The sequence below is a fragment of the Pyrus communis genome, chromosome 14 (genome assembly GCF_041283825.1).
Source record: "Pyrus communis isolate YQ-2024b chromosome 14, ASM4128382v1, whole genome shotgun sequence".
Taxonomy (NCBI): domain Eukaryota; kingdom Viridiplantae; phylum Streptophyta; class Magnoliopsida; order Rosales; family Rosaceae; genus Pyrus; species Pyrus communis.
The window spans coordinates 22,811,250-22,835,813 of NC_142578.1; the positions used below are offsets into that span (position 1 = coordinate 22,811,250).

Below are 24,564 nucleotides of genomic sequence, written 5' to 3' on the forward strand. Positions count from 1 at the left end.
TTAGGAAACAAACACTGCGTGCAGTGTCTGATATGTATTGACTTATTTCAAAATATAAAAAAAATATGAGAAAGGGGTGTCAGTTGAAGTGGGTACCAGCTGTGGTGGCATATTTATAAATTTTGTTTATTTTATGTATTTAAGTATTACAATACATGATTGTCCTATTTATAATTAGCATAAATATAGTTGATATATTGTAACATTTTATTGATTTTATACAAAATCACCCATTACATACATACATACATACATACATACATATATATATATATATATATATATATATCTATTTGATGTGAAGTAGTTTTTTGAGAACTTTCAAGAGCAAAGAGTAAGCTGTCAACTGAGGAATATGGCCTTCTGTGCTTAGGATCTTGACTTTTGCAGGACCACGAAGCTGTTTCTTCATGTAAAATGCAACTGATTTCGGAATGATAAAATCTTTCCTGGACTGGATTATGCTACTAGGAACAATGACTTGAGGCAGAAGTCCTCTGTAGTCACTTAGAAACGCAACTCTAGCTACACTGACAGCAATCCTGGGCTTCATTCTTCCCAAACTGTTTTCGAACTCAGTGATCGCACTTGTGTCGTTTACACCTATTGCTGTTGTTGCAGAACTTGAAACCCAATTTGTGAAATTGTTTTCTATTTGGTTGAAGAGTGCATCCAGTTGTGGTCTGGTGAGGCCTCCGTTGTATCCTGTGGTGTTGAGGTACCTACAAGCAAAATAAACGTAAATGACTTGTAGATAAATTGTTTACCTATATATAGGTAATGTTCTCTTATTAAATTTATAGGAAACTTAATTCTAATCATTGGCAAATATGACTTTTAAACTAAAACCATGAGTAAGATCAAAATATAATTTTAGTCCATTGATACATTAATAACCTCATTTATTAATTACATATGCATTTTTTAATTATTTCTCTTTTTCTTCCTAATTTTAATGTATTAATTTTATTTCATTATAATTATAATTTTCATTTCATTTATCGTAATATATTTTGTTGTAAATATTTAGATAAACTAATTTTTGTTATACAATATATTTCGACGTACTTTGTCTTCTTCATTTATGTACATTAAATTTATTATAATACATTTCGATGCATACATTTATGTACACACATTTCGGTACATACATTTTAATACAAAAACATTTAGGTCAATATAATGCATTTCGGCGCATATATTTTGGTACACACATTTAGGTACATTAATTTAATATAATACATTTCGGTGCATATATTTTAGTACATACATTTCGATACTAACATTTAAATACATTAGTTCAATATAACACATTTCGGTACATACATTTAGATACATTAATTGAGTCTTTCAAGTTTGAAGAATATTAAATAAAATTAATAAATTAAAAAAAAAAAACTTTTTTATGGTAAAAAAAATAAATTAGAATTTTCATATTAATAAATTTAAATATTTAATGGGAGACACTAAATAAAATGCACATTAATTATTTTGAATCAATGACACATCAAGGGACTATAATCAATATGTAATCTAGCACCAAGTTATTTTAAATTGGTTTTTTAGCCAAAATGGTCCCTGAGATTTGTATAACACACCACTTTAGTCATTGAGATTGAAAATCAATAGAAATGGTCTATGAGATTGTCCACCATCCATCATTTTTATCATTCCGTTAAAAACTCCGCTAAGTGTCCCGGAGCTCTTAGCGGAAAGTTTGGGCAATTTTCAAAGTTTCTTAACCAAATTCGACCCATAATATATCAAAATGAAGATAGTAAAGTGTAGAACAATATTATACCTATTTGGAAGCCCAATGGTTGCCAGAGATGGCCGGAAATAGCTTGAAAAGTGACTAGTCCGTGGGAAAACTGGAAAACTCGCTGGAAACTGGGTAAACTTTAAAAGTTCATAACTTTTTCAATACTCAACGAAATTGAGTGATTCAAAAAACAAAAATCATACTTCTCAATGAAACGAAGAGAATGGTACCTTCTCAACAACTAACTCGTTGTGATTTGGTCAGAAAATGGCTCGAAAGTGGCTATATTGGTCTCAAATTAGCCACTTTCAAGCCATTTTCCTGCCAAACCACAGCGATTTAGCTGTCGAGTAAGGGACCATTCTCTTCATATCATTGAGAAGTATAATTTTCGTTTTTGAATCACTCGATTTCATTGAGTATTGAATAAGTTATGAACGTTTAAAGTTTACTCAGTTTCCGGCGAGTTTTCCAGTTTTTCCGCTAACCAATCACCTTTCAGGCTATTTTCCAACCATCTCAGGCAACCATTAGGCTTCCAAATAGGTATAATCTTGTTCTACACTTTCCTATCTTCATTTTGATATATTATTGGTCGAATTTGGTTAAGAACCGATTGAGTTATGAAGCTTTAAAAATTGCCCAAACTTCTAGCCAAGAGTTTCAGGACACTTAACAGAGTTTTTAACAGAATGACCAAAATAATGGATGGTGGACCATCTCAGGGACCATTTCTATTGATTTTTAATCTCAGGCACCAAAGTGATGTGTTATGCAAATCTCAAGAACCATTTTGACTAAAAAGCCTTATAAATTTCAATCTTCTTGAAGGATTAAAATTTAAAAAAAAAACCCCCTCTTCAACATATAAAGTTATAAAACCTAAGTCCCTTGCAATCCTTTTTTTCTTTCAAATTCTCAATCTCTCATTTTTCTATTGCATTTGTAAATCAACTCTCATAAAAGTTGAGGTAACCATAACTATAAATTTATATTTTGTTTTTCAATAATTTTATTATTCAAATATTGGATGACTCTAATATTCGTTACTGTTATGTTGATTTTAGGAAGAATATAAGAGAACCAATTGGCACTATTAATTTTATTTAATAAGGATTTATTGTTCTTTATTATCTTGAAATCTTTAGCCTATTGGTGATGGTTAATTATCCAGAGCATGATATAATAATAATTAATAATATATATTAAAAAAAACCTACATAAATGTACAACGGATTGAAGTGCCTAAGAACTCAAGAGCCCTTTTTTAGTGGCTTGTCTTGGGCCTCGAAACCTCAAGATCCGCCCTGCATGTATTTACCATATTGGACGCTAGTATTAGAGGGCAAAAAGGGATAAACAGTGAAGTATATACATAAGAGGTCTCACATGGTGAATACGCGGTTCTATTCTTATCCTGTTTTTGCTATAGTAAAACGGAATCCTGCTAAAAAACTGCTCCTTTATTTGTTGGGGGAGAGAGAGAGAGTTATGACCTGGGAGAGCCACTTAGCAGGATAAGGTGCTGGAAGAGGTGTGGTCTTTGAATAGAACCGATGCATCCAACCATGGCAGCCATGGAGTGACCCATATATACAGTCCTACCGACATTGAGATGATTAAGAAGGCAGACTAGGTCGTCTGCATAAGCACTGAAGTTGGAATACCTTTTGGGATCATAGAGTTTGGGATCAACATTTGGAGAGTAAACCCAGTCAAAAACCACAACCTTGAAGTAGCATGCAAGAAAGGGGATGAGGAAATGCCAAACTGTATGGTCTGAACCAAACCCATGAGCAAGAACCAACGATTGAGTTCCATTTCCGTACACATGAGTATTTAGGGCTTGGACAATCCCTCCTCCTTGACATAAGGCTTCCATCGATCTCTATGTAATAGTGAGTGAAACAAAATTAACAAATATTTGAGTGAGGGATTGTGTGTGTGTATTTATATACACATGTAGAAACTAAGAAACTAACATAGTAGGATGAAAATATATATATATATATATATATATATATATATTTGGGTTTTGGATACTGTTTACATAAGTATGTAGATCCAGAAATGGTATTCGTACCCACTTTTTTTTCATGAAGATATATATTTATGTTTGGTCTTTGAATCGAAAATAAAGTAAAGAGAGAAAAATTAAATAACAAAAAACAAACAAGAATTTACGTGTACTTAATGAGTTAAATCAAGATATGTGTCGCATTTTAATTGCGTATATGTTTCAGCATTAGCAATATTATATCCCTTCCAAGTCCTTGAAAGTCAAACCAAATATCATTTTGCATGAGTTTGGATTTCCGATGAGTAATGGTAAGATAATATATTAAACTTGTAAATGATAATGTGTGAGTGGCTGCAGGGCACGTACGACATCGATGCAGTTGGATATCGCAATTCTTGTGGACAAAAGAAAAGCTTGGTTAAATGCAATTCAACAAATTTGCCGTCCATGAAGTTATTGTGGTAGTTGTGCATACGTTTTTTGAATTGAATGATGAATATAATTTGAGATGTGATATCCACACATTCTTTATTACTTCTCATATATCTTTTTAATTTTTGGTCGTCGGATCGGATGAATTGAAAAATATCAACAGACAGAAATTAACAAAGGGTGTGTGAGAAGTAAAATAGAGTGTGTAGATAGTACATCCCTATAATTTAGTTCCGATGCTGTCGATTGGTTAAGATGCAAGAGGCTGTTCTACAGTCTATATCCCCATTTAATAGCTTAGGTGCAAGAAAGAAACATCTGCCTTCTTTGTTTTCATACCGATATTATATTGTGTTTTAGTGGTACGTGAGTGAGTCAATCGAAGATATATTGTTTGATGAGTAACGGCATAAGTAAAGGAAGTAGGTGAATTATACATTTTATTAAGAATGTAATCCATATCGGAAATATGATAGGATATATTACTACTATAAATGAATGGTTTGAAGACTAATAATACCTAGGCATTTTGTGATAAAATTCAAAACATGTCATGTTGTGCATGTAGTTAAGTTGAGAAACTGTTGGTGTGATTAATTATGGACCGTTGGCCCTGAGAAAATATCAATTTAATTAGTTGTGGACCTCTAGCTCGACTTTGAGATCTTAACATGGCATCAAAGTGTACCACCCCCCCCCCCCGAGATCCCGACTATTCCAATTGTGAACATGGCCCTGACCTTGACAACGAATCTTCAATTGAAAAAGGTTACTAATGGGGAATTGGTTACACGTGTGGCCCACTAATAACGTCAGAAACTTGACAAAATATACTACTATTATGCATATGATATATTACTACTCTACAAGTGGTTAAGTTGAACAATATCGATGTGATTAGTTGTGGGCCGCTAGTCCAACTATGAGATCTTGAAAATTTCCCCCAAGTAGCCACTATTGCCTACTTTAAAGTTGATAGGTATATCAATGCTCACAATATTCTTCTTATAATCAAATTGTTGGATAAATATCGACAATTAATGATAAATTTATATATGCTGATAAATAATAAATGCAATTAGATAATTAAGCAGAGTATAAATAAAACGAAATTAATATTAATTAGAGAAACTGAAGATCGAGGTTTGCATACCGCAATGTCTTTGAAATAGATTTCGTCCTTACTCTGTGCTTGTAGTTCGATGGACGTCTGTTTCACCAAGATTCAACGACCTAAGTCGAGATTCTAACACCGGAAAACTAGACTTATAGCAAATATCTTTGAGATTCTAGCACTAGAAAACTAGACTTATGGCTAGTATCTTTGTGGTACTCTAAGTATGTTTTGTATGCATGGATTGATGTTTTTTCAGTGAGTTGAATTATATGCAGATGCATGTATTTATATTAGTCATATGTCTATTTGCAACATACATGTTTTTGGGAGGCGATTGTCCAACGCAAAGGGTGAGTTGCTCCATATTTTTCTTAGACTTTTTCATGCGCCAACAGACTTCATCTGAAAAGATGAGTCTATTGAAACATAAAAAGATTAATTAAATCCAAAATTAATTTACTAAATTTAATTAATTATTGAATTTAATTATAGGAAAACTAATGAAAAAGGCTTGAAAACTTTGAGTTTTAATGATAAGAACAAAATAAAAGGGTAAAGTGAATAGTAACAGGATTGATTTTTTAGTGTAAAAATGTGATTTTTCGTTAAAGTGAACAATACCGTAAGCTTTTCGTTAAAACTCGCTTTAATTATTAAAGTCAGAGCCCAAGAGTCCCCAGGCCCATCAAGTAAAAAGATGGCCTTTGGGCTTTGGGGTGTGATCATTTGCTTACAAGGTCACAAGACTCAAAACCAAAATTTATTTAAACCACTCAAGTGAAAAGATGATCAATTAGCTGAAATATTTGGGTCCAATGACTAATCCACTCTGAAATATGTTGCTCTTTTGGGATATAACCTTTTCTTCTTAGAATCAGCTATATCAAGTAATATGAGAGAGAGAAAAAATTATTGTAAAACATTGGATATTGTAATAAAAAGGGAATGCCCAAATGTATAAAGGAAATAATAAGCACACACTTTTTTTAGCTTCTCACATGTTTGTTTAATCTTGCTCGTTGTTTTTGTTTGATTTATTCAATCCGACGGCCAGAATTAAAGGAGTAAATGAGAACCTAAAAAACTTGAAAATAACCTCCCACTAATAACTTTGTTGCATACGGTATAGGCCAACACAGAGTTTAGGGTTTATGATGATTTACATGCACCAAAGTGAAACATTAATTAAGCATTTAGAGGAGTTCTAAATTGGATCATAATTAGGACTAACAGACCTAAAACAACCACATTAGGGTTATAGACCCAGATGTGTGTAAGCTTAAGTTATGATCAGTTTGAGAACGTTCATAGTCCGCTGGACTTATTTGATTCGGCCAAAAGCGCTTTAAAATAAACAATATTGAGAATTTACATGACACATGATAGATGATCATTATTTTAGTTTTCTTACAAGAAAAAATATGATCATTTTTTACCTCCAACTGTCCACAACAGCATGCCTCTGGTTTTTGAAGTGATTGAACATAAAAATCATATATCAGTGCATCAGCAACATGAAATTCATTTAACTCTTGATTTAAACATCTAACTAATTATTATATAACCCCCAAACGCTCGTACATAATTTTAGGGAAAAAAAAAACAGTGTTTGAAGACAATATTCTACTAACTAAAAACATCTCCAATCACCCAAAACACAACTCATGACTCAGAACTTAAAATTAGATCGACCATCAGTCGAGTAAAACTAAACTCTGGCAATAAGCATCAACATAGGGAAAGTAAATTGACTTCGTTCTGATTCCAGTAACTTTAACTTGGTGTGACTCTGGATCATATAAAACAAACTTAGGGTCCCAACTATCCTGAATCATGTGAACTTTGCCAAGATTTGTTCTAATTCCCAATGGCCAGGCTACAAATCCAGTACTACTAGGCAAATAAATCGTCCGGATCATTTTCCAAACATCCACTTCCAGAACCCATATGTCAACATACGAATCCATCACAGCAAGACCAGTTCTTGTATGGAACAAAGCGAGTGATTTTTCAAACACTCCAATACGCATTTGATTTTGTACTATTTCAGGAAACATAATCTTTCGTGAAACCTCACTGCCCAAATCGAAAGCAAGGATTGAAGTGCAAGAATGCTCTTTTATAATCCAATACACAACTCCATCCAAGAAGGTACATCTGGATTCCCAAAAAACGGCATTATCTGAAAAAGAAGGCATCGTAGTTATTCTTCTCCAAGCATTTGATCTAAGACTGTAAACCTCAACTTCAAGGACGACATTCTCTCGTGGAAGCGAAGCCCCAACAAGCCTCACAACCTTATAGTCGTTTTCGCCACTGTGAAACCCGAAACCAAGATTAACGAAATTTATTATTTGCCGAATGCAGCCATTAGGAAGCCTCTTGATTTTTCTGATTGATGGATTCCACAAGTATATAGGACTATTCAAACTAAAGAAATTACAACCCGAGATACAAACCAATCCATTGCACGAACCATGCACAAAGAATCTGAAACCTAATTTGTTCGCATGAAGCTCTATATCCAAACACTTGGACAATGTTTCAGCATCAAACAGTGACAAACAATTTTTTTTGTCTGTCTGGATGAGTAGATACTCACAAGAATTTTCCGCGACGTTTTTTTTGAGATGGGCATTTTTGAAAATAGAACTGCTAATTAAAAATTTCCAAGATTTATAAACACATCTAAACCGCAAAAGAGATTTCACCGGCAATGTTGCAAGTATATCAAACAAGATTTCTTCGGGTATAGTGTGGTTAAACATATTGAAAAATAAAGTTAATCAGATATTTAAGACGTAAAGCAAACCTGATTTACAAGATTTTGGCGGGATATTTGAGAGTTTGATGATGGAATGCAAAGAGAACCCGGGAACGAGTACATGTAAAGCTGTAGAAGGTGAAAAGAAGGGTTTAAGGGTGGTTTTGGAGATTCAACTAATTAAAGTTGAATTGAATTCGATTATTTTCGTTGATATAGTTAACTCTTTTGAAAGATAGTAGAACAATGTTTATAATCTCAACCGAATAAATGAGCGAGCTAACTGATCATTAATACTTATATGTGTACAAGAGGAATCCGTGTAGGACAATAATCAAGTAATAGCGTGATTACAATTCAAAACAGAACAAGAATGGAACTGCTGATAGGACTCCTGATAGAATTATGTTTGCGCAGGAACCATATCCTCATTGGACTTGGATTGTTCTTCAGCAACAGGAGGCGTGGAAGACACACGTGGTTTATCATCTTTCAGATCCATCACAAGTCTTAAGCTCGAAGGATTACTTAAAAGTAAGAAAAGTTAATTTGCAATTAATTACAACACTTGTGGAACAAGGAAACCTAATTAGGGTTGTATCGTAGTAAACCTTCAATGGAATGTCATAAATTAAAACAAAACTTATCATTTTTGTGGTCATGATCGGAACAATATTATCAGAGATACAAGAACTTAATACAAAGAGAACGCAGGGAACGAGTACATGCAAAGCTATAGAAGGTGAAAAGAAGGGTTTTAAAGGGTGGTTTGGAAATTCAAATGATTATAGTTGAATTGAATTGGATTATTTTCGTTGATATTGTTAACTCATTCATGTCCATCACAAGTCTTGAGATGGAAGAATTAGGATTACTTAAAAGTTGCCACTTAGTACTATGGTTTAGTGGTATTCCTCTTCACTTGCAAGTGTGAGGTCTTAGGTTCGATAAGCGAATTTGAACCACATTATTGATAGCTCATTGTGAGGCTTTGTTGTTGGTGTAATTGAATTGGCTGAGATAAGCACCGTTGATGGTAAAGTCGGCGCATTTGTACTCCGAATTTCTTTTGCTGGCCTGAAACTGGACCCCAATCAAAACAGCAAAAGGCACGAGAAAGAGAGCAATCACAAAGACGCCAAAACAGATTGCGCCGCACGCTGGCGGAGAGCTTTTAGTTGCAGACATGGCTAAGGAGCCGGGATCCTTGCAGTCTGAACTTGTAGTAAGGAGTCGGGATTCTCGCAGTCTGAGCTTGTAGTTGCAGACATGGTGAATATAGGAAAGAGAGTACAAATTACAGAGACAGCTAAGATCCATATATATGTTAAGAGAGAATAAAGAGGGTGTTGTGAAAACTGGACTGAATAATGAGAACGAGGCTGGCCGTTAATATATACAAAACTTACAAAGACAATCCTAATACGTGTAGGAGTAGGACTAGCCAACTCCGTATCTGTCTCGGACTGGGATGGAAGAGTTCATAGAAAAAGTTGTTTATTATTTAGAAAAATAAATTTTAGGGCTTTTAGATTTTAACGTTTAAATAAGATTCTTTTTAGATTTTAACTTGAATGGTGCCTAAATCTTATTCAAGTCTCAGTTATTAAAACTTATCATACTTACGTGCTTATAAGATATTTATTATTTATAAACTTTCCATCCATAACTCTCAACCTTTCCATAATTAATGTATTTTGTTATGCTCCAATCATATTAAGAGATAAAAATTTATTCCAAATTAAAATTCTTATAATTTAAAAAAGTCAACAACAATACAAAACCAATTTATTTAAAATAATAAAAAAAAAACTTATAGGTAGGGAAGTATTGGTACGAATGTATTGGTACATAAGTTTCAGTACAAATATATTGGTACATAAGTTTTGGTATGAATGCATCTGTATAGAAATTTTGGTATAAATGTCTCGAGACGTAACTATAGTAAAGACCTCTTGTGTAAATCATTGTCTTTTACCTGTTAGTTAGTCAGCTTCAAATTATATTTTCAATTGCATTCCTCAAATAGGATAATATATTTAACACTCACCTTTGCTTCAAATCATTGTCTTTTTACCTGTTAAACTTAGTTTTAGTCAGCTTCAAAATAATTTAGTGGTATATTCAGATTATATTTTATTTTCAAAAGAAATTATGTGGCCTAAATAGCCATTTCACAAGTTGAAAAATTAAATTAATATTAATGGATCTTAGTCTCCCTAAACTAATTATCTATGGGGCAGTGTGTAGTCTTGTCAGCATCCCAAGATGTCCCGTTGAAACTCAAAGGAAGCCTTAGATTGTAGATGACCTCACCGCTGTGGATGTCCCCTCGCCAATGAACATTGTACGGTTTGGGTAGCCATAATATTTTAGATTCAGTAAGATCTGTTGACTTTGCATAGTTCTTGTCCTGGAAAGTAATGACCACGTCGATACTGTAAAGATCAGCAGCAGGGGTCACAAATTCCTCAAACAACATGTCGTGCCCTCGAACCACTACATTCTGAAAAACGGTTGTCTTCTTGGATGTCGACATCGACCGATCCACCAAAGTCACCTGACCAAGTCTCTTGTCTTGATAGTATGCACTGACTTCGACGTCAATCAACGCGTGGAAGATTTTCTTCTTAGGGTTTGTGAGGGTGATGTTGAGGGCGAGGTTGTACGAGAGAGTAAGATTGCTTTCGGTATAACTGAATTGGCTGAGATAAGCACCGTTGATGGTGAAGTCGGGGCATTTGTACTTCGAAATACTTTTTATGGTGAACCACAACACGAGCCCAATCATAGCAGCAAAAACCATAATCATAGTGCGGGCGGCACAGATTTTGTTGCACGCTGGCGGAGATCTTTCAGTTGCAGACATGGCTAAGGAGCGGGGATTCTCGCAGTCTGAGGTTGTAGTTGCAGACATGGTGAAGATAGGACAGAGAGTATAAATTGCAGACACGGCGAAGATCGATATATATGTGAAGTTAAGAGAGAATAAAGAGGGTTTGTGAAAACTGGACTGAATAATGAGAACGAGGATGGGCGTTAATATATACAAAACTTACAAAGACAATCCAAATACGTGTAGGAGTAGGACTAGCCAATTCCGTATCTGTCTCGGACTGGGATGGAAGAGTTCATAGAAAAAGTAGTTTATTATTCAGAAAAATAAATTTTAGGGCTTTTGAATTTTAGGGTTTAAATAAGTTTCGGTATGATTGTATCGATACATAAGTTTAGAAGTTTTGGTATAAATGTTTCGGTATGAACTATAGTAAAGACCTCTTGTGTAAATCATTGTCTTTTACCTGTCAGTTAATCAACTTCAAATTATATTTTCAATTGCATGCTTCAAATAGGATAGGGTAACCCAATAGGATAATATGTTTAACACTCATCTTTGCTTCAAATCATTTTCTTTTACCTGTTAGTTTTAGTCAGCTTCAAAATAATTCAGGGTTGTATTCAGATTTTTTTTTTTTTTTCAAAAAAAATTATGTGGCCTCAATAGCCATTTCATATCAGGTCTATAAGTAATTTAATAATAAATTTTTATGAAAAAAACGCTATTATATAACAAACAAAAAACACAAGTTGAAAAATTAAATTAACATCGATGGATCTTAGTCTCCCTAAACTAAGTATCTATGGGGCAGTGTGTAGTCTTGTCAGCATCCCAAGATGTCCCGTTGAAACTCAAAGGAAGCCATAGATTGTATATGACCTCATCCCTGTAGGCTGGAGATGACCCCTCGCCGAGGAACATTGTTCTTGTCCTGGAAAGTAATGGACACGTCGATACTGTAAAGATCAGCTGCAGAGGTCACAAATTCCTCAAACAACATGCCGCGTGCTCGAACCACTACATTCTGAAAAACGGTTGTCTTCTTGGATGTCGACATCGACCGATCCACCAAAGTCACCTGACCAATTCTCTTGTCTTGATAGTATGCACTGACTTTGACGTCAATCAACGTGTCGAAAAGTTTCTTCTTAGGGTTTGTGAGGGTGATGTTGAGGGCGAGGTTGTACGAGAGAGTAAGATTGCTTTCGGTATAACTGAATTAACTGAGATAAGCACCGTTGATGGTGAAGTCGGGGCATTTGTACCCCGAAGTAGTTTGTATGATGAACCACAACACGAGCCCAATCATAGCAGCAAAAACCATAATCATAGTGCTGGCGGCACAGATTTTGTTGCACGCTGGCGGAGATCTTTCAGTTGCAGACATGGCTAAGAAGCGGGGATTCTCACAGTCTGAGGTTGTAGTTGCAGAGTTACAATGGGTGAAAAACGGGGTTAAGTTGTAGACTAATATATAACTATTCCACGTAGTATAACAAGAGTGAGTCTCTCTCATCGCATTAGCGATCAACTAATGAGAAAGATAAAAAGAGGATAGAGGGTTATATCCAAGATTTTTCTCCATCAACTAACCTGTGATACCTTCACACGAAAGCATAAAATTGCACAAGGCAGTACTTCCGGTAAATAATGAAAGTTGGTCATAATTAGGCATTCAGAGGAGTTCTAAATTGGATCATAATTAATTAGGATTAACAGCCCCAAAACCAACTCATTAGGCTACAGATTCTGATGTGGGTAAGCTAAAGTTATGACCAGTTTGAGAATGTTTATGGTCAGCTGGACTTATTTGGTTTGGCCGAAAACGCTTTAAAATAAATAAAATTGAGAATTTACATGACACGTGATGGGTGATCATTTTAGTTTTCTTACAAGAAAAGAGGATGATCATTTTCGCACTCTAATTTTCCACACTCACACCTCTTGTTTTTGAAGTGATTGAACAGAAAAATCATATACAAGTGGATCAGCAACATGAAATTCATTTAACCCTTAATTTAAACATTTGAATAATGATTATATAACCCCAAACACTTGTACATAGTTGTTAAAAAAAATAAAAAAATAAAAAAATAAAAAAAAGAAGAAGTTACTTTTGGTGCATTGGAAAATTGAGACTTTATTAAAACAAAGGAAGGGGATGCTGGGCAAACGAATGGGCGCGGGATCTTTGGTCCAAGAAAAAATAAAAGAACGCCTGGTGGGAAAATTCAAGCGCCATGCTAAAAGCTATTATTTGAAACGTGTCATCCGTACCATAGAAGGTAGAGACCTGAATTTATAGACAATTCACTTTATGGCATGATGCGAAACCTTAAAAGAGGAAAAAAGTGTCATATGAAATTGTCAAATACGACACAACGTTTAAACCGTAAATATTTGTATTTAATGACTTACACAAAAGTAATGCTGTAAATACGAGATTATATGCAAGTATTACTACATAAACTTCATGAATGTCATGAATAGTATTGTTTAAGGCATGCCAGTACTCTAGCGATTAAAACCTTAATTAAAGTCGTTATAACAAACCTCTCATTCTTTTGGTGGTAGCAAACCTTGGTTTGTTTAAGCAACGAGGTCAATATTAGAGTGGATGCACAAAGCACGGAAAGAAATTGCATGGTACTAAAACACTAGGACACGGTGCTACTAATTCATGAGTTACAATGGATGAAAAACAGGGTTATGTCGTAGGCTAATATATAACCATTCGACGTGATATAAAAAGAGTGAGTCTATCTCATCGCATTAGTGATCAACAAATGAGAAAGATAAAAAGAATAGGATAATGAAACGGTTATATCCAAGATTTTTTCCATCAAGCACACTAATACGTTTTGTTCCCAAATCGAGTTAGCCGCCAACCGTTGCAGCACCATCTGCTAAAATTTGTTGGCACGTTGATATATAACTAATGGAATGTTTGTGATACCTTCACATAAAAGCAAAGTATTGCACACGGCAGTACTTTCGGAAAAGAATGAAATTTACAGTAGAAATGCATTAAGATTATTATTTTTTGGATTGTTTCAAGTAAAAAGATATTGTTACATTGATTGTTTTATTTACCAGCAGCCCAAATGAGCAAGCACATCTACCCAAATACAGAATTACCTGAAAGCACTTTCATCCGTGTTCCACAGTTGCATTTCAAGGGCAGCAGTTGCCCCACTCACTCTGAATCCAAGATTTTTCGCCTCATCGGCATGATGGATAGCTCCGCAGTATTAACAGTTCAGAATTGAGATCTTGCAACAAGGTCATTCAAATGTGCATGGTCGCCACCCGCCTGTTAGCTTCCTCAGTTGGAGGCTTGAAAGCCAACTTCCAGCTCACAATCAAAAGAAAATGAACGTTTAGTTTAAGGCATAATGAACCCGCTCGAGGAGTTGAACAACCTGATTAACAGGTATTGGTACATTTCGTGATTTTAGAGAGGGCTTTGGTGTGCCTTGTGCACCAAAAGGTGATGCTAGTACAACCTCTTGTTGCATATTTGTGAGCTCCAAGAATTGAGAGAGCATGTCACCGTCAAGTATCTTAGGCACTCCCGCCTGCATCAACAAATATTACACAAAAAGCTCACCACCACACTCGCATAGGGACATGCTAACGAAAATATTAAATATGCAGACATCTGATGCACTCCATATTTTAAAATGAAACTATATAGCAGCAATTTTTTTGTTTCTTTTTTTGCTCTCAAAGGCACATCGGAATTGAAAACTAAACCACCAAATTTATCAAGGTTTTCTTTATCACCGGGGAAGGGAATTCGAAGTTTGAACTTGGGACCTCTTCCAACACTGGAAACAGAAATACCACTAGACTAAGGGTTAGTTCATGATTTATCTAGGTTTTTCTTTGAGACAAATTCTAATCAACTTTTAGAATCAGAATCTAATTTTAACTGACAATGGTGTATATAGCATATTCTAAATAGAACTGTCAACAGTCCATTCTACCAGATGAAATCAAAATTGGATGGCTAACAGTGACCAATTTCATCATCATCTGCGTATATCTCCATAACAAATTTTATGGCAAAAGGGGAAAAACTGAAGGGAAAAAAAAAGGATCCAAAAGACAAATAACATGCACATGAAGGCATGCGAACACAGATCTACAATCCTACTCTCCTTACCGGGTTTTCACGACCACGATACTCATTGTGATCATTCCCAAGAATAGGAGCAGTTAACGGATGCACCACCAGTCTATCTTGGACAGCTTCTAAGAGTTCGTATTCTTCCCTGGAAAACATAAATAAAGAAATACGCTTTGTTGTTAATAAAATAAATAAATTCAATATTTATTAAGCAGACAGACGGCAATGAAATGCAGTGCAACATAAAAAACAATGACCATTTCTAGAAGTAGCCATGGAAACTTTGGTGCACCAGTGGCTGTGGGAACTGATAAAGACAAGCTTTCTTCTTAATCTTCATTAGCCCCACAAAAAAAGCCTGGCCCGACAGCCTACTGAGCTATTGCCAGGCCAGCCAATGAGCTAGCTCGGCAATGGGTCTCCAATAGGCCCTGCCCGTGGGTTGTGGGCCAAGCCTAAAAACAAATTGCATATTGTATATTGGTTGATTGTGACTAAATACTTGCACTTTAGGGTATAGACGACTGGTACCTTGTTACAAAAAATGAGTGGATTTGTCATTGAGCCATCTAGCTCAATAAAACTAACTCCCTTTTATCAACATGCTTTTGACAGATTTACTTTGTTTTTGTTAATGGTAATATGAGTCATAAAACACAGGTTAAATGACCTGAAAATTGTGAGTGCTGGCTATAACATCTAAAGACTTTAAATTCATATCTAAGATATCAGACACCTTCTGTTTGTTGCAGAGCTCAAAGCATGGCAACTTTGATGAAAAAGAAGGTTAGCAAATGGGAGTTTAAGGCTATTTGTTTACCTGGATATTGGAACGAAGGTTATTATGCTTCCAAGCAGCGTACTCACAATGATAGCATTTCGAGAGAAGTCGATATTTCCATCACTGCCCTTCAATAGATCATCAGCTGGAAGTTTATATGAAAATGACCCCTAGAAAGAAAATTATTAATGTGAACACAAGGTAAGCATCGTGACATCCACAACAAAATAATGGCTACTTTCAACCAGAATTTTAGCAAGGGCAATGGATATAATGATACCATCAATCATTTTTATAGAATGGTGCTATCCACACACCCATTTTTACCCTCCACACACCCCTTGTTAATTTATGTCCTCTGATCTTCTTCAATTCATTCGATCAAACGGCCAAAAATTGAAAAGGTGTGTGGGAAGTAAAGAGGGGTATGTGGACTGGATAGCACCACCCTTTTTATATATTCTCAAAAAAAAAAAAAAAAAAAGATATTTTTTTTAGGTTTCCTTCATCATCAGCAACAGAAACTCTTAAATGTCAAGCAACCCTGACAATTGTCAAAAATGGGAGATTCTGTTCCAGACCAGGATCAAAAGAGCCAGCCAAATCCAAGGTGCGCCAGGTGTTCACCTCCGCCACAATTTTGACAAAAAGAGCTTTTACAATTTAAATTTAAAGTCAGGCTTGAAGATCCAATTTGAAAAAATACCCAATAATATTTTCTTCAGAACCCCAAAAACAAACAAAATAATAGCCCATTAATCTGTACTCTTTCCTATCCAAATAAAGGGGAAAAAACAAACGTAATCTAATTTGAGATAGACACCGTACAACATTATCTTTACACTTTTTCCAAACATCAAACTATAAAACATGTCAAAAAAGTAACGGTTCACATTTTTTTTCCAAGTACATGTTTACTTACAATTTGGTGAAAAATGAGATATTTATGAAAAGAAACAACTAGAAATTGGTGCCCATATGCAACATTAGAGTGTAAAAGATGTACCTTCCTGATGCTCATAGCTATCTCCCCCATATAATAAGCACAGCTCACTGTTAAATTACATTCTGGACTTGCACTATCTGGTTCACAGATTAGAAAGAAGGAAAAGTTAAATGGTATCACTTTCATCTGCACCAAATGTGCATGAACAGAATCTCTAGATAAAATGAAGGAAACCAAACAATATGAAAGTATTAACAAGTTTCACTACAACCATTCTTTTTCTGTTAAGAATCCACGACAACATTATCAATTAAATTATCACCTACATTGACTTTCCCATAAGTGACAGCACAAATTCTCTTGAGAGTGTCAGAAGATCCATCACGACATGAAAAAAGTGTCATGCTCATTACCATTTAATTCAGGCTGTCTGAAATATAACATACCAATTGTAAAACTACAACGTTCAATTTCCCACAAAACCAATTCTACTATACCATCCAGCCAATTGTGGTGGAGCATCTCTCTTATGATCCAAATAAGAGAAACATTTCCAACAAGCAAGTACCACGTTACCAACACATTGTACTTTGAATTCCAAACAGACATGAAATTGTTTGTTCATATTTAGAGCAGATACATAGATAGTCCAATGTTTCTCTATAAACCATTTTTGAGTTGCACTTCTGCTTTTGATGCAACCCTCAACTGGATTTTATAAGACATAAAAGCTGGAACAACTAATATATATGCCATTAATTTGTATTTTTACAGAAGTTATCTTTTACCTTCAGAGTAATCTGCAGATGAAAGGACAGCAATGCTTCCCTTCCGATCTGAAACAACGGCAGTATTGACATCCATAAGAATGCAATCAGCAACTAATCTCTGACATGGATCAAAGTACAGTTGCTGCAGCTTTTTGGAATCCTGCCACACAAGACAATATCAAGACAAATAATATAAATAATGGGTATGTTCCTGCTACTTCAAAAATATAAATCGCATGTCACTTCTAATGCAAGTCGAATGTGAAATGAGAGAGAGAGAGAGAGAGAGAGAGAGAGAGAGAGAGAGAGAGAGAACATGAAAATGACTGACAGAAACCCATAATGCTTACCTCATGATAAGCATAGAAAAGGACACCATCACGACAATCACCAACAGCAATTGTAGTGAAATGTGTAGTCAATGATGTAATCATAAAACGTGTCCTTGCCACATTAAACTTTCTCACTCTTTGTGGATTGTCATTAGGGAAACCACATACATAAAACTGAGAAAAGAAGAGCAAAACCTCTGTCAACAATTGTCATGCACTAAACCAGATTTACCTTTTAAAACATGCTTATAGAACAATATACATGTAAAAGAAAGAACAGAAGAATAAAGATAAAAGAAAGAACAGAAGAATAAAGATAATTTAACACTTACAGCATTGCCAGCAGAAGCCAAGAAGTAACGATCAAGATAAGAGCAGATTGCAAGTACCATTCCAGACCATGTGGATGAATAAGCGAATCGAAACTGCCATGCTTCAGTTTCTTCAAGTTTAATTCCATCACAGCTAGTGTCATCTGGACTACTGCAGAGACTACTGCTAGAAAGCTGTTCTGTGGCATATCCAACAATTTCATGAAACGGAGATGCTCGTTGAGAAGATGACCCTGCCTTTGAGCAGAATGTCATTGAGCCACTGTCTGAATTTTGCACGTGTTCAAGACAAAGAACAATAAGACGGCCCTTGGTACTGCCAATAAGAATCCAGTTAGATTGGCAGGTCTATGAAACTGAAGAAATTGAGAGTGACCATCAACGCCCTGAAGGTAATTAACATTTAAGTCTTGAAAACTTCCATTTAAGCTGAACCTTTTAAACTTAGACTGTGTGAACTTTAGTCAGAGAGAAGTAGAAAGCGAGTGATAAGTAGAAAGCGAGTGACACAGAGAAGAAATAAATACAAAGACACATGCTTTACCTCTCAGCCTCACCACTGGGCATTATGGCTGGACCAGAAGATAAGCTCGTCCCAACCACAAGAACTTGTTCATTTCCAACCCTCACTAACTCCATTGATTTTCCTGTTTCACCGGGTTCAAGTTTGAAGGATGACAGCACAGACCCACTTAGAGGATCAATGCAACATACATCTGATGAGCATGTATCATCAATCAAATCAGTCCTCATCACAAGCAATAGCCTGCTTTCACTATGATAAAGGACCTCTCTCGGAGTGCCTCCAAGATGAAACTTCTGCACATTAAGCCTCTTGCTGTGCACCATCTCTACCTAGAATCATCATATAACATGGACTTGAATCAATACATCCGACTTCAAGATAATTTAGTGAAAAAAAATTATCTTTTAGTTAGAAAATCTTAGGAAAAACAATATCATTACTAACACAAGCCCCCAAGACTTGGGAGCTTTTATGCTTTACACACAAGCACTCATATAAGCTAGTACATAACATACATGTAATCCAAACATACTAAGACTTGCAATTCGTTAATTTGGTCCACTGAAGGTCTCAAATTCTCACAAATGTGGCAAAGGCAGAACTCAATGTCATGTCCTTCAACAATGCCAAATGACCACACAAGCAAAGCCACCTAGCATCTAAAACAGACACTATTATGAACTTTACTAGGAAAGTGTTAGTTTATTTACTCCACCTTATCACTTTTGGATAAATCATGCAATCAATAAATTAGAAGCAAATCAACCTCGCAGATCTGGCCAGTTGCAGTCATCAGTCTTTTTTCAAATATTTTGATGTCCATTCAGAGTTTCAATGTTTGATGACACTTAGTTTACCAGGCAAAGACATAAAGCATAGGTGAGCATACAATTATATATTAGGGAACTAAAGAGACGTTTCTATAGGATTATGATTTATGCAACAAACCTCAGTCCAATTTTAATCATATAATTCCCATAATCCTATGTACTCAAAGCCACCCAGTAATACTAAAAAAATTCCACTTTTTTCTGTTTTCTCTTCAAAACCCATCTCATGCCATTACCAATAATCAACGCTACAAGAAGTACCGGTAAATGGACCAAAATATTTACAGTTCCCAAATTAATGTACTCTTCTCTTTACATACGAAACCAAGAAAATCTAGAAATCTGTGAAAATTAAATCTTAATTCTTTAGATGAAACAACTTCAGTTAATATGATAATATTTTCTGAGAAGAGTTAATATGACAATATGTCAATGGCATAATTACAAGATGACAAAAGCATAACTACAAACAAATTTTTTTTTTATAAGACTAGATTCAACAAAATGAAAGCTATAGACCAACAAGAGCACAAGACAATATGGATAGAACTCTCACCAAATGTAGACAGTTCTCTGCAACAAATAAAATTCCCTTAGGGCATTCGACATAACATACAGGAGTGACATGTGTTGATGATTGAAATGAGATAGAAGTGTACGAGATACTGTGCCTTGCAGTATGTAACAACCAAGGCCTATCACTGAGAACAACTATATCACCATCTAGCGAGTCACTCAAAGGAACCAAGAAAACAGGAGTGATGCCAATGCGACGGGTGGCAATCAATTGCAGCTCAACAGGATAATAGTCCTTTGTCTTCTCATATAACTTATCATATATTTGTCGGCCAACAAGACTGTGACTGGTTAAAACAGACAGAGGCATTGCAGAGGCAGCAGGCCATTCGAAACGAAGTAGCATTCCATTCCTCAATCCCACAAGGACATACAATCTGTCAACTAATACAAGCCTTACATCTTGAGGAATGCAGCCACTGATAGCTGTTCCTAAAGTATTTGTTAATGAGATCTTCCCAGAAGCAAGAATAGTCACACCTTCATTAGGCACATAAGACAAAACTTCCACTGAGGGCTTGTGTGTGCCAATAACAAAGGTATTACTTACATCGACTCCAAATGGGAGAGTATTATTGGTTTGCCCAAAACATTTATGAGGAATAGAAACACATGATAATTCATTTTGCAAGCTCAAATGTTGCATCTCATAAATTTCATACTGATGTGACGAAAGCACTCTGACCCCAAGAATGAATAAAAAGCATGGATTAGATGAAGAAACAACAATGAGATTATGGCCAACAGCCCCCAAACTGATACTCATATTTTCTGGGAGCCAAGATGTGAAAACAGGAGAAGGAAGTGGAATACCTTCAGAATGGGCAGCCTTGGTGGGCAAACAGACCCTAACTGCATTTTTGTGAATCTGAACCAGCAACCCATCATTTACAATACCACAAGCCAAAGTACTAACATCAGGCTGAAAACCAACAGAATCCGTCACATCAGTAAAGCTTAAACCAACTGATAATACCCTGGTCTCCTCTACAAATGACAGCACAAGAAAGGAATGGTAAGAATCAATTACTTTCATTCGTAATGTCCAAGTACCAGTAATTCCTTGATAAATAGGCGCAGTCCTTAATAGCTTTTCCACACTGATACCACTTCTAATAATCCTTAATGATCCCTCAGGTGCCACTCCACAACAGGCAAACATTTGATCATGTTTTTCATCATGGTAATCCACAACTGACATGTCCAACACTGGGGCAATATTTTGAATAGGGCTTGTGTAAAGAAGCATTCCATTTTCCATTTTCAAGACCATTCCATCCCCCATGTCTACTAGTGCAGCAAGAAACCCGCCTTCAGCCCACAGAAGTGCCTTGGATGGTGAACCTTGGTAAAGACATTCAGATTCTTGAACCTTGAGGCCATCAGGACCAAAGATAATTTCGATCATGAAATATTCTCCTGTATCTGCACAAACGATCATTCTAGGATTTTTTACATTCACCAGTTCCCAAGACCATGAACACACATGTTTGTAAGTCACATTCACATTGTATTTATCACCGTCTATGCACATTGGATCTAAATCGCTCAGTTCTAGTAAAGCACAAGCAGCTACATTGAATAAACCTCCTTCATCATCAACCTGAAGTACTCTAGACAGATCACATCCTCTAGATGACTCTTGAACAAAATTTGCCTCATCAACCACATTGGATAAGAAATTTGGGCTTGTTCTACAGACACAGAAGGGGTTGTGTGCATCTCTAAGATCCATTAGGAGAGCATCACCCTCCCTAAACATAAAAGCAAATCCAGGGGAATGAGGAACCTCAACAATACTATGTGCTAACAGTCCATCTTCTACATATGTAGAAATAACATATATATCCTGATCCCTAATATTCCATCCCAGTAACAGCAATTCATTAAGGACTGCATCTCTCCTGCAATTCCAATTGTATATAGGTTCATCAGAAAATAGAATAGAAAAATGACTTCTATCCTCAAACCATGTAAGCATTGAAATCACAATTTTTTGGAATCTCCAAGTACGCATGATAATCATACCTATTTAGAATAATGGCAAGTACAGGACTATGCCCCTTACTTGATTGCCTAGGATCCTTTGAAATAAAGCTCATGCTCCATATAGTACCCTGAATACTGTTTTTCTGGACTCTGGCAGCACTCCCATCTAGTTCATTTTCTGGGGGAAATAATATTTTCTGAAATTGATCCACAACAGAACACCTCAATAACTTTGCATGAATATATTGGTATCCCAAAATTAAATAAAGCAGCTTCATATGTTTTTTTTTTTTCTTTTTTTCATTATAAACAAACAATTCATACGTAATTTTCTCTAGCACACACATTAGCGTAAAACATATCACAGGAAGAGGGGAAAGCAGCTCAACCTTATCAATAATGTCACTGCCTCCAGACAACGAAACAGAGAACATAGCCAAACGGTTTTCATAAGCACTAGCAGCAATGAAACAGCCACTGCAAAAAATAAAAAGATTAATCAAGAGTTTAGGACTGCAGAAAAAACAATTAGAATACCAACAGCTTATTTTCACATATTCTTCAATTCTTTCTTATTTTATTCTCTCCCCCTCCCCAACTACCAAAAGAAAAACTAACTTTAATTGTTTTATTCAACAATATTTTAAAATTGCATTTTTCTACCACATAAGAACATGCAAGAGAAATTAAACTAAAAAGTCCAAAATTAATATTCTCAAGCAATATCCAAAATTTTCCAGGAAAACAACGAGACATTTAGTAAACAAACAAAGATACCTATTTATTGTCACAACTATTTCAGGCTGCACATCCATGAATTAAAGAATGTACACTGACGTAAAAGAAGACATAGCACCACAAAGGCAACAAAAATGAAGAAGTTCACAAGAGAAAGACAAAGAAATGGAAACCATAACAAGTCAACTTATCAAAATTCACTGAAAAGTAAGAATTATTCCTAAGCTTTCTCATTCTCCAATAACATGCAATTACAAAGCTCCTTCAAATAATGACCAGGGGCAAAGATACACCTCAAAAAGAAATTTCATTACGGAAATTGAAAGGAGATGAGAAGGAATACGGAACACATATTATGCCGGAATGCATATTCTTTTTCAAAATTTCAAATTACAATGGAAAATTACCTTGAATCGATTGCTAGCATTCTTCCAAGCTGATTCCTTGAATTTCCAGGATTAGAAAGTTGAACTTGTGTCACAGGAAAAAACCTAGGTAAACATTTCCAAGTTAGATAAGAGTACCCGCAGAAGAAGGGTCGATTATTAGTGTTGACAATTTGGAAGATAGAATTTTGGAGCATGTATTGTTAGGTTCAATTTCTATACTTCGTGGAATCTAGCATTTACTATCAAAACCTTTTGCCTGTCTCTGGAGAGGCTTCCTAATTTTATTGCACAGCTCATAAAGTAGCAACCAAAACCGAAAAGTTGAACACAGCTAAAACGTAACTTTACCTGTGCATTTCATTGCAAAACGAGAGAAACGAGAGCTTCCCAGAATCAGAAATAACAACCAAAAGGTCTTTACCCACCATCTACAACAAGAAGAACTTATTTCACTGAATACAAATTTAGATAATTATCAAAAACAACAAGAAAGAAGAAACGATTCTTGAAAGCGAACGAAATACCTGCGGGTTTTGTGTGCAGAATTTGTCATTCCAGGGTAGAATGGAAATGTCTTTAATGGTACCAAACACAGGCTGCTCACATATAGATTGTACAATCCCATCTTCCCCAATTATTACCAACTCTATTGAAGTCTCCTGAAATTTACCCAACTCCGATTAAGCTTTTCGGAACAGCATATTATCTTTGTCCTAATTCCCAACAAAATTACAATCAAACACGAAGAGATTGATCATTTGATCCCAAAACTATCCTACTGCTAAAAAAAAGCTGCAGAAATGAGAGAGAAAGAGAGAAATGACCTTGCCGAAGACAACGTCGTAAGAGTTGGGGAAGCGGATGTGACCGTAGAGGACCTGAAGAACGACGCTTCCGCGGAGGACGCACTTGGCGAGGTAGTAAGAGCTGGTGGAGGAGGAAGCCGACGACGACGATCGGGACTTGGCGGAGGAACACTCTTCCTCTGAGACGGCCATTGATGACGATGGCTATGAGGAATTTTCTAAAGCTAGGGTTTCTGTTTGTTTCCCGAGAAAACTTAACCCTCTCTGGTTTTCCGACAACTTGGACGTCAGGAGTATGTCATGGTATGCAAACGCCACAGGTGTCCCCGGATAGGGAGAGAGTTTAAGATTACTTAATTAATTATTCAACTAATCCCTATCTAATTTTTTTTTTTTTTCACACTATTTTATAATTCATACGTTTGTGAGACGTAAATTTATAGTTTGATACTTAGTTCTCCTTTGGTATTATTTTTTGTTTTT

The 24,564-nt window shown here is 35.6% G+C and overlaps 3 protein-coding genes across 4 annotated transcripts; all 3 read right to left on the bottom strand.

The window, feature by feature from the left end:
- Positions 1-79: 79 nt before the first annotated feature.
- Positions 80-3,807, bottom strand: LOC137711919 (strigolactone esterase D14). Its single transcript, XM_068451070.2, has 2 exons — positions 3,259-3,807; positions 80-722 (listed from the first exon to the last, which is right to left on the bottom strand). Exons 1-2 carry the CDS (start codon positions 3,642-3,644, stop codon positions 290-292), a joined length of 819 nt encoding a protein of 272 aa, XP_068307171.2. The 5' UTR covers positions 3,645-3,807; the 3' UTR covers positions 80-289.
- Positions 3,808-10,319: 6,512 nt separating this feature from the next.
- LOC137713431 (NDR1/HIN1-like protein 3) lies at positions 10,320-11,012 on the bottom strand. The gene has a single exon (XM_068452722.2). It carries the CDS (start codon positions 11,010-11,012, stop codon positions 10,320-10,322), a length of 693 nt encoding a protein of 230 aa, XP_068308823.2.
- Positions 11,013-13,944: 2,932 nt separating this feature from the next.
- Positions 13,945-24,432, bottom strand: LOC137712710 (Cleavage and polyadenylation specificity factor (CPSF) A subunit protein). Of its 2 annotated transcripts, none has more exons than XM_068451846.2 (15): positions 24,100-24,432; positions 23,800-23,934; positions 23,624-23,703; positions 23,294-23,377; positions 22,538-22,625; positions 22,188-22,345; positions 20,140-22,063; positions 18,772-19,082; positions 18,228-18,543; positions 17,914-18,069; positions 17,582-17,723; positions 16,854-16,930; positions 15,887-16,017; positions 15,103-15,211; positions 13,945-14,512 (listed from the first exon to the last, which is right to left on the bottom strand). In XM_068451846.2, exons 1-15 carry the CDS (start codon positions 24,271-24,273, stop codon positions 14,315-14,317), a joined length of 4,083 nt encoding a protein of 1,360 aa, XP_068307947.2. In that variant the 5' UTR covers positions 24,274-24,432; the 3' UTR covers positions 13,945-14,314. The 2 variants fall into 2 exon arrangements, with proteins under 2 accessions (XP_068307947.2, XP_068307948.2); XM_068451847.2 differs by having other exon boundaries at positions 23,800-23,988; positions 24,100-24,409.
- Between the last annotated feature and the right edge of the window lie 132 nt (positions 24,433-24,564).

What these genes read in the sequence shown, in the direction of transcription:
- LOC137711919 (XM_068451070.2), bottom strand. Translation starts at nt 3,644, where the DNA reads ATGGAAGCCTTATGTCAAGGAGGAGGGATTGTCCAAGCCCTAAATACT. An exon ending in CTGCTAAGTGGCTCTCCCAG is followed by an intron (nt 723 to 3,258) that starts GTCATAACTCTC and finishes TTTTGCTTGTAG; the next exon opens with GTACCTCAACACCACAGGAT.
- LOC137713431 (XM_068452722.2), bottom strand. Translation starts at nt 11,012, where the DNA reads ATGTCTGCAACTACAACCTCAGACTGCGAGAATCCCCGCTCCTTAGCC.
- LOC137712710 (XM_068451846.2), bottom strand. Translation starts at nt 24,273, where the DNA reads ATGGCCGTCTCAGAGGAAGAGTGTTCCTCCGCCAAGTCCCGATCGTCG. An exon ending in ATGCTAGCAATCGATTCAAG is followed by an intron (nt 22,626 to 23,293) that starts GTAATTTTCCAT and finishes TATTTTTTGCAG; the next exon opens with TGGCTGTTTCATTGCTGCTA. An exon ending in CCCAGTGGTGAGGCTGAGAG is followed by an intron (nt 18,544 to 18,771) that starts GTAAAGCATGTG and finishes TCTTATTGGCAG; the next exon opens with TACCAAGGGCCGTCTTATTG.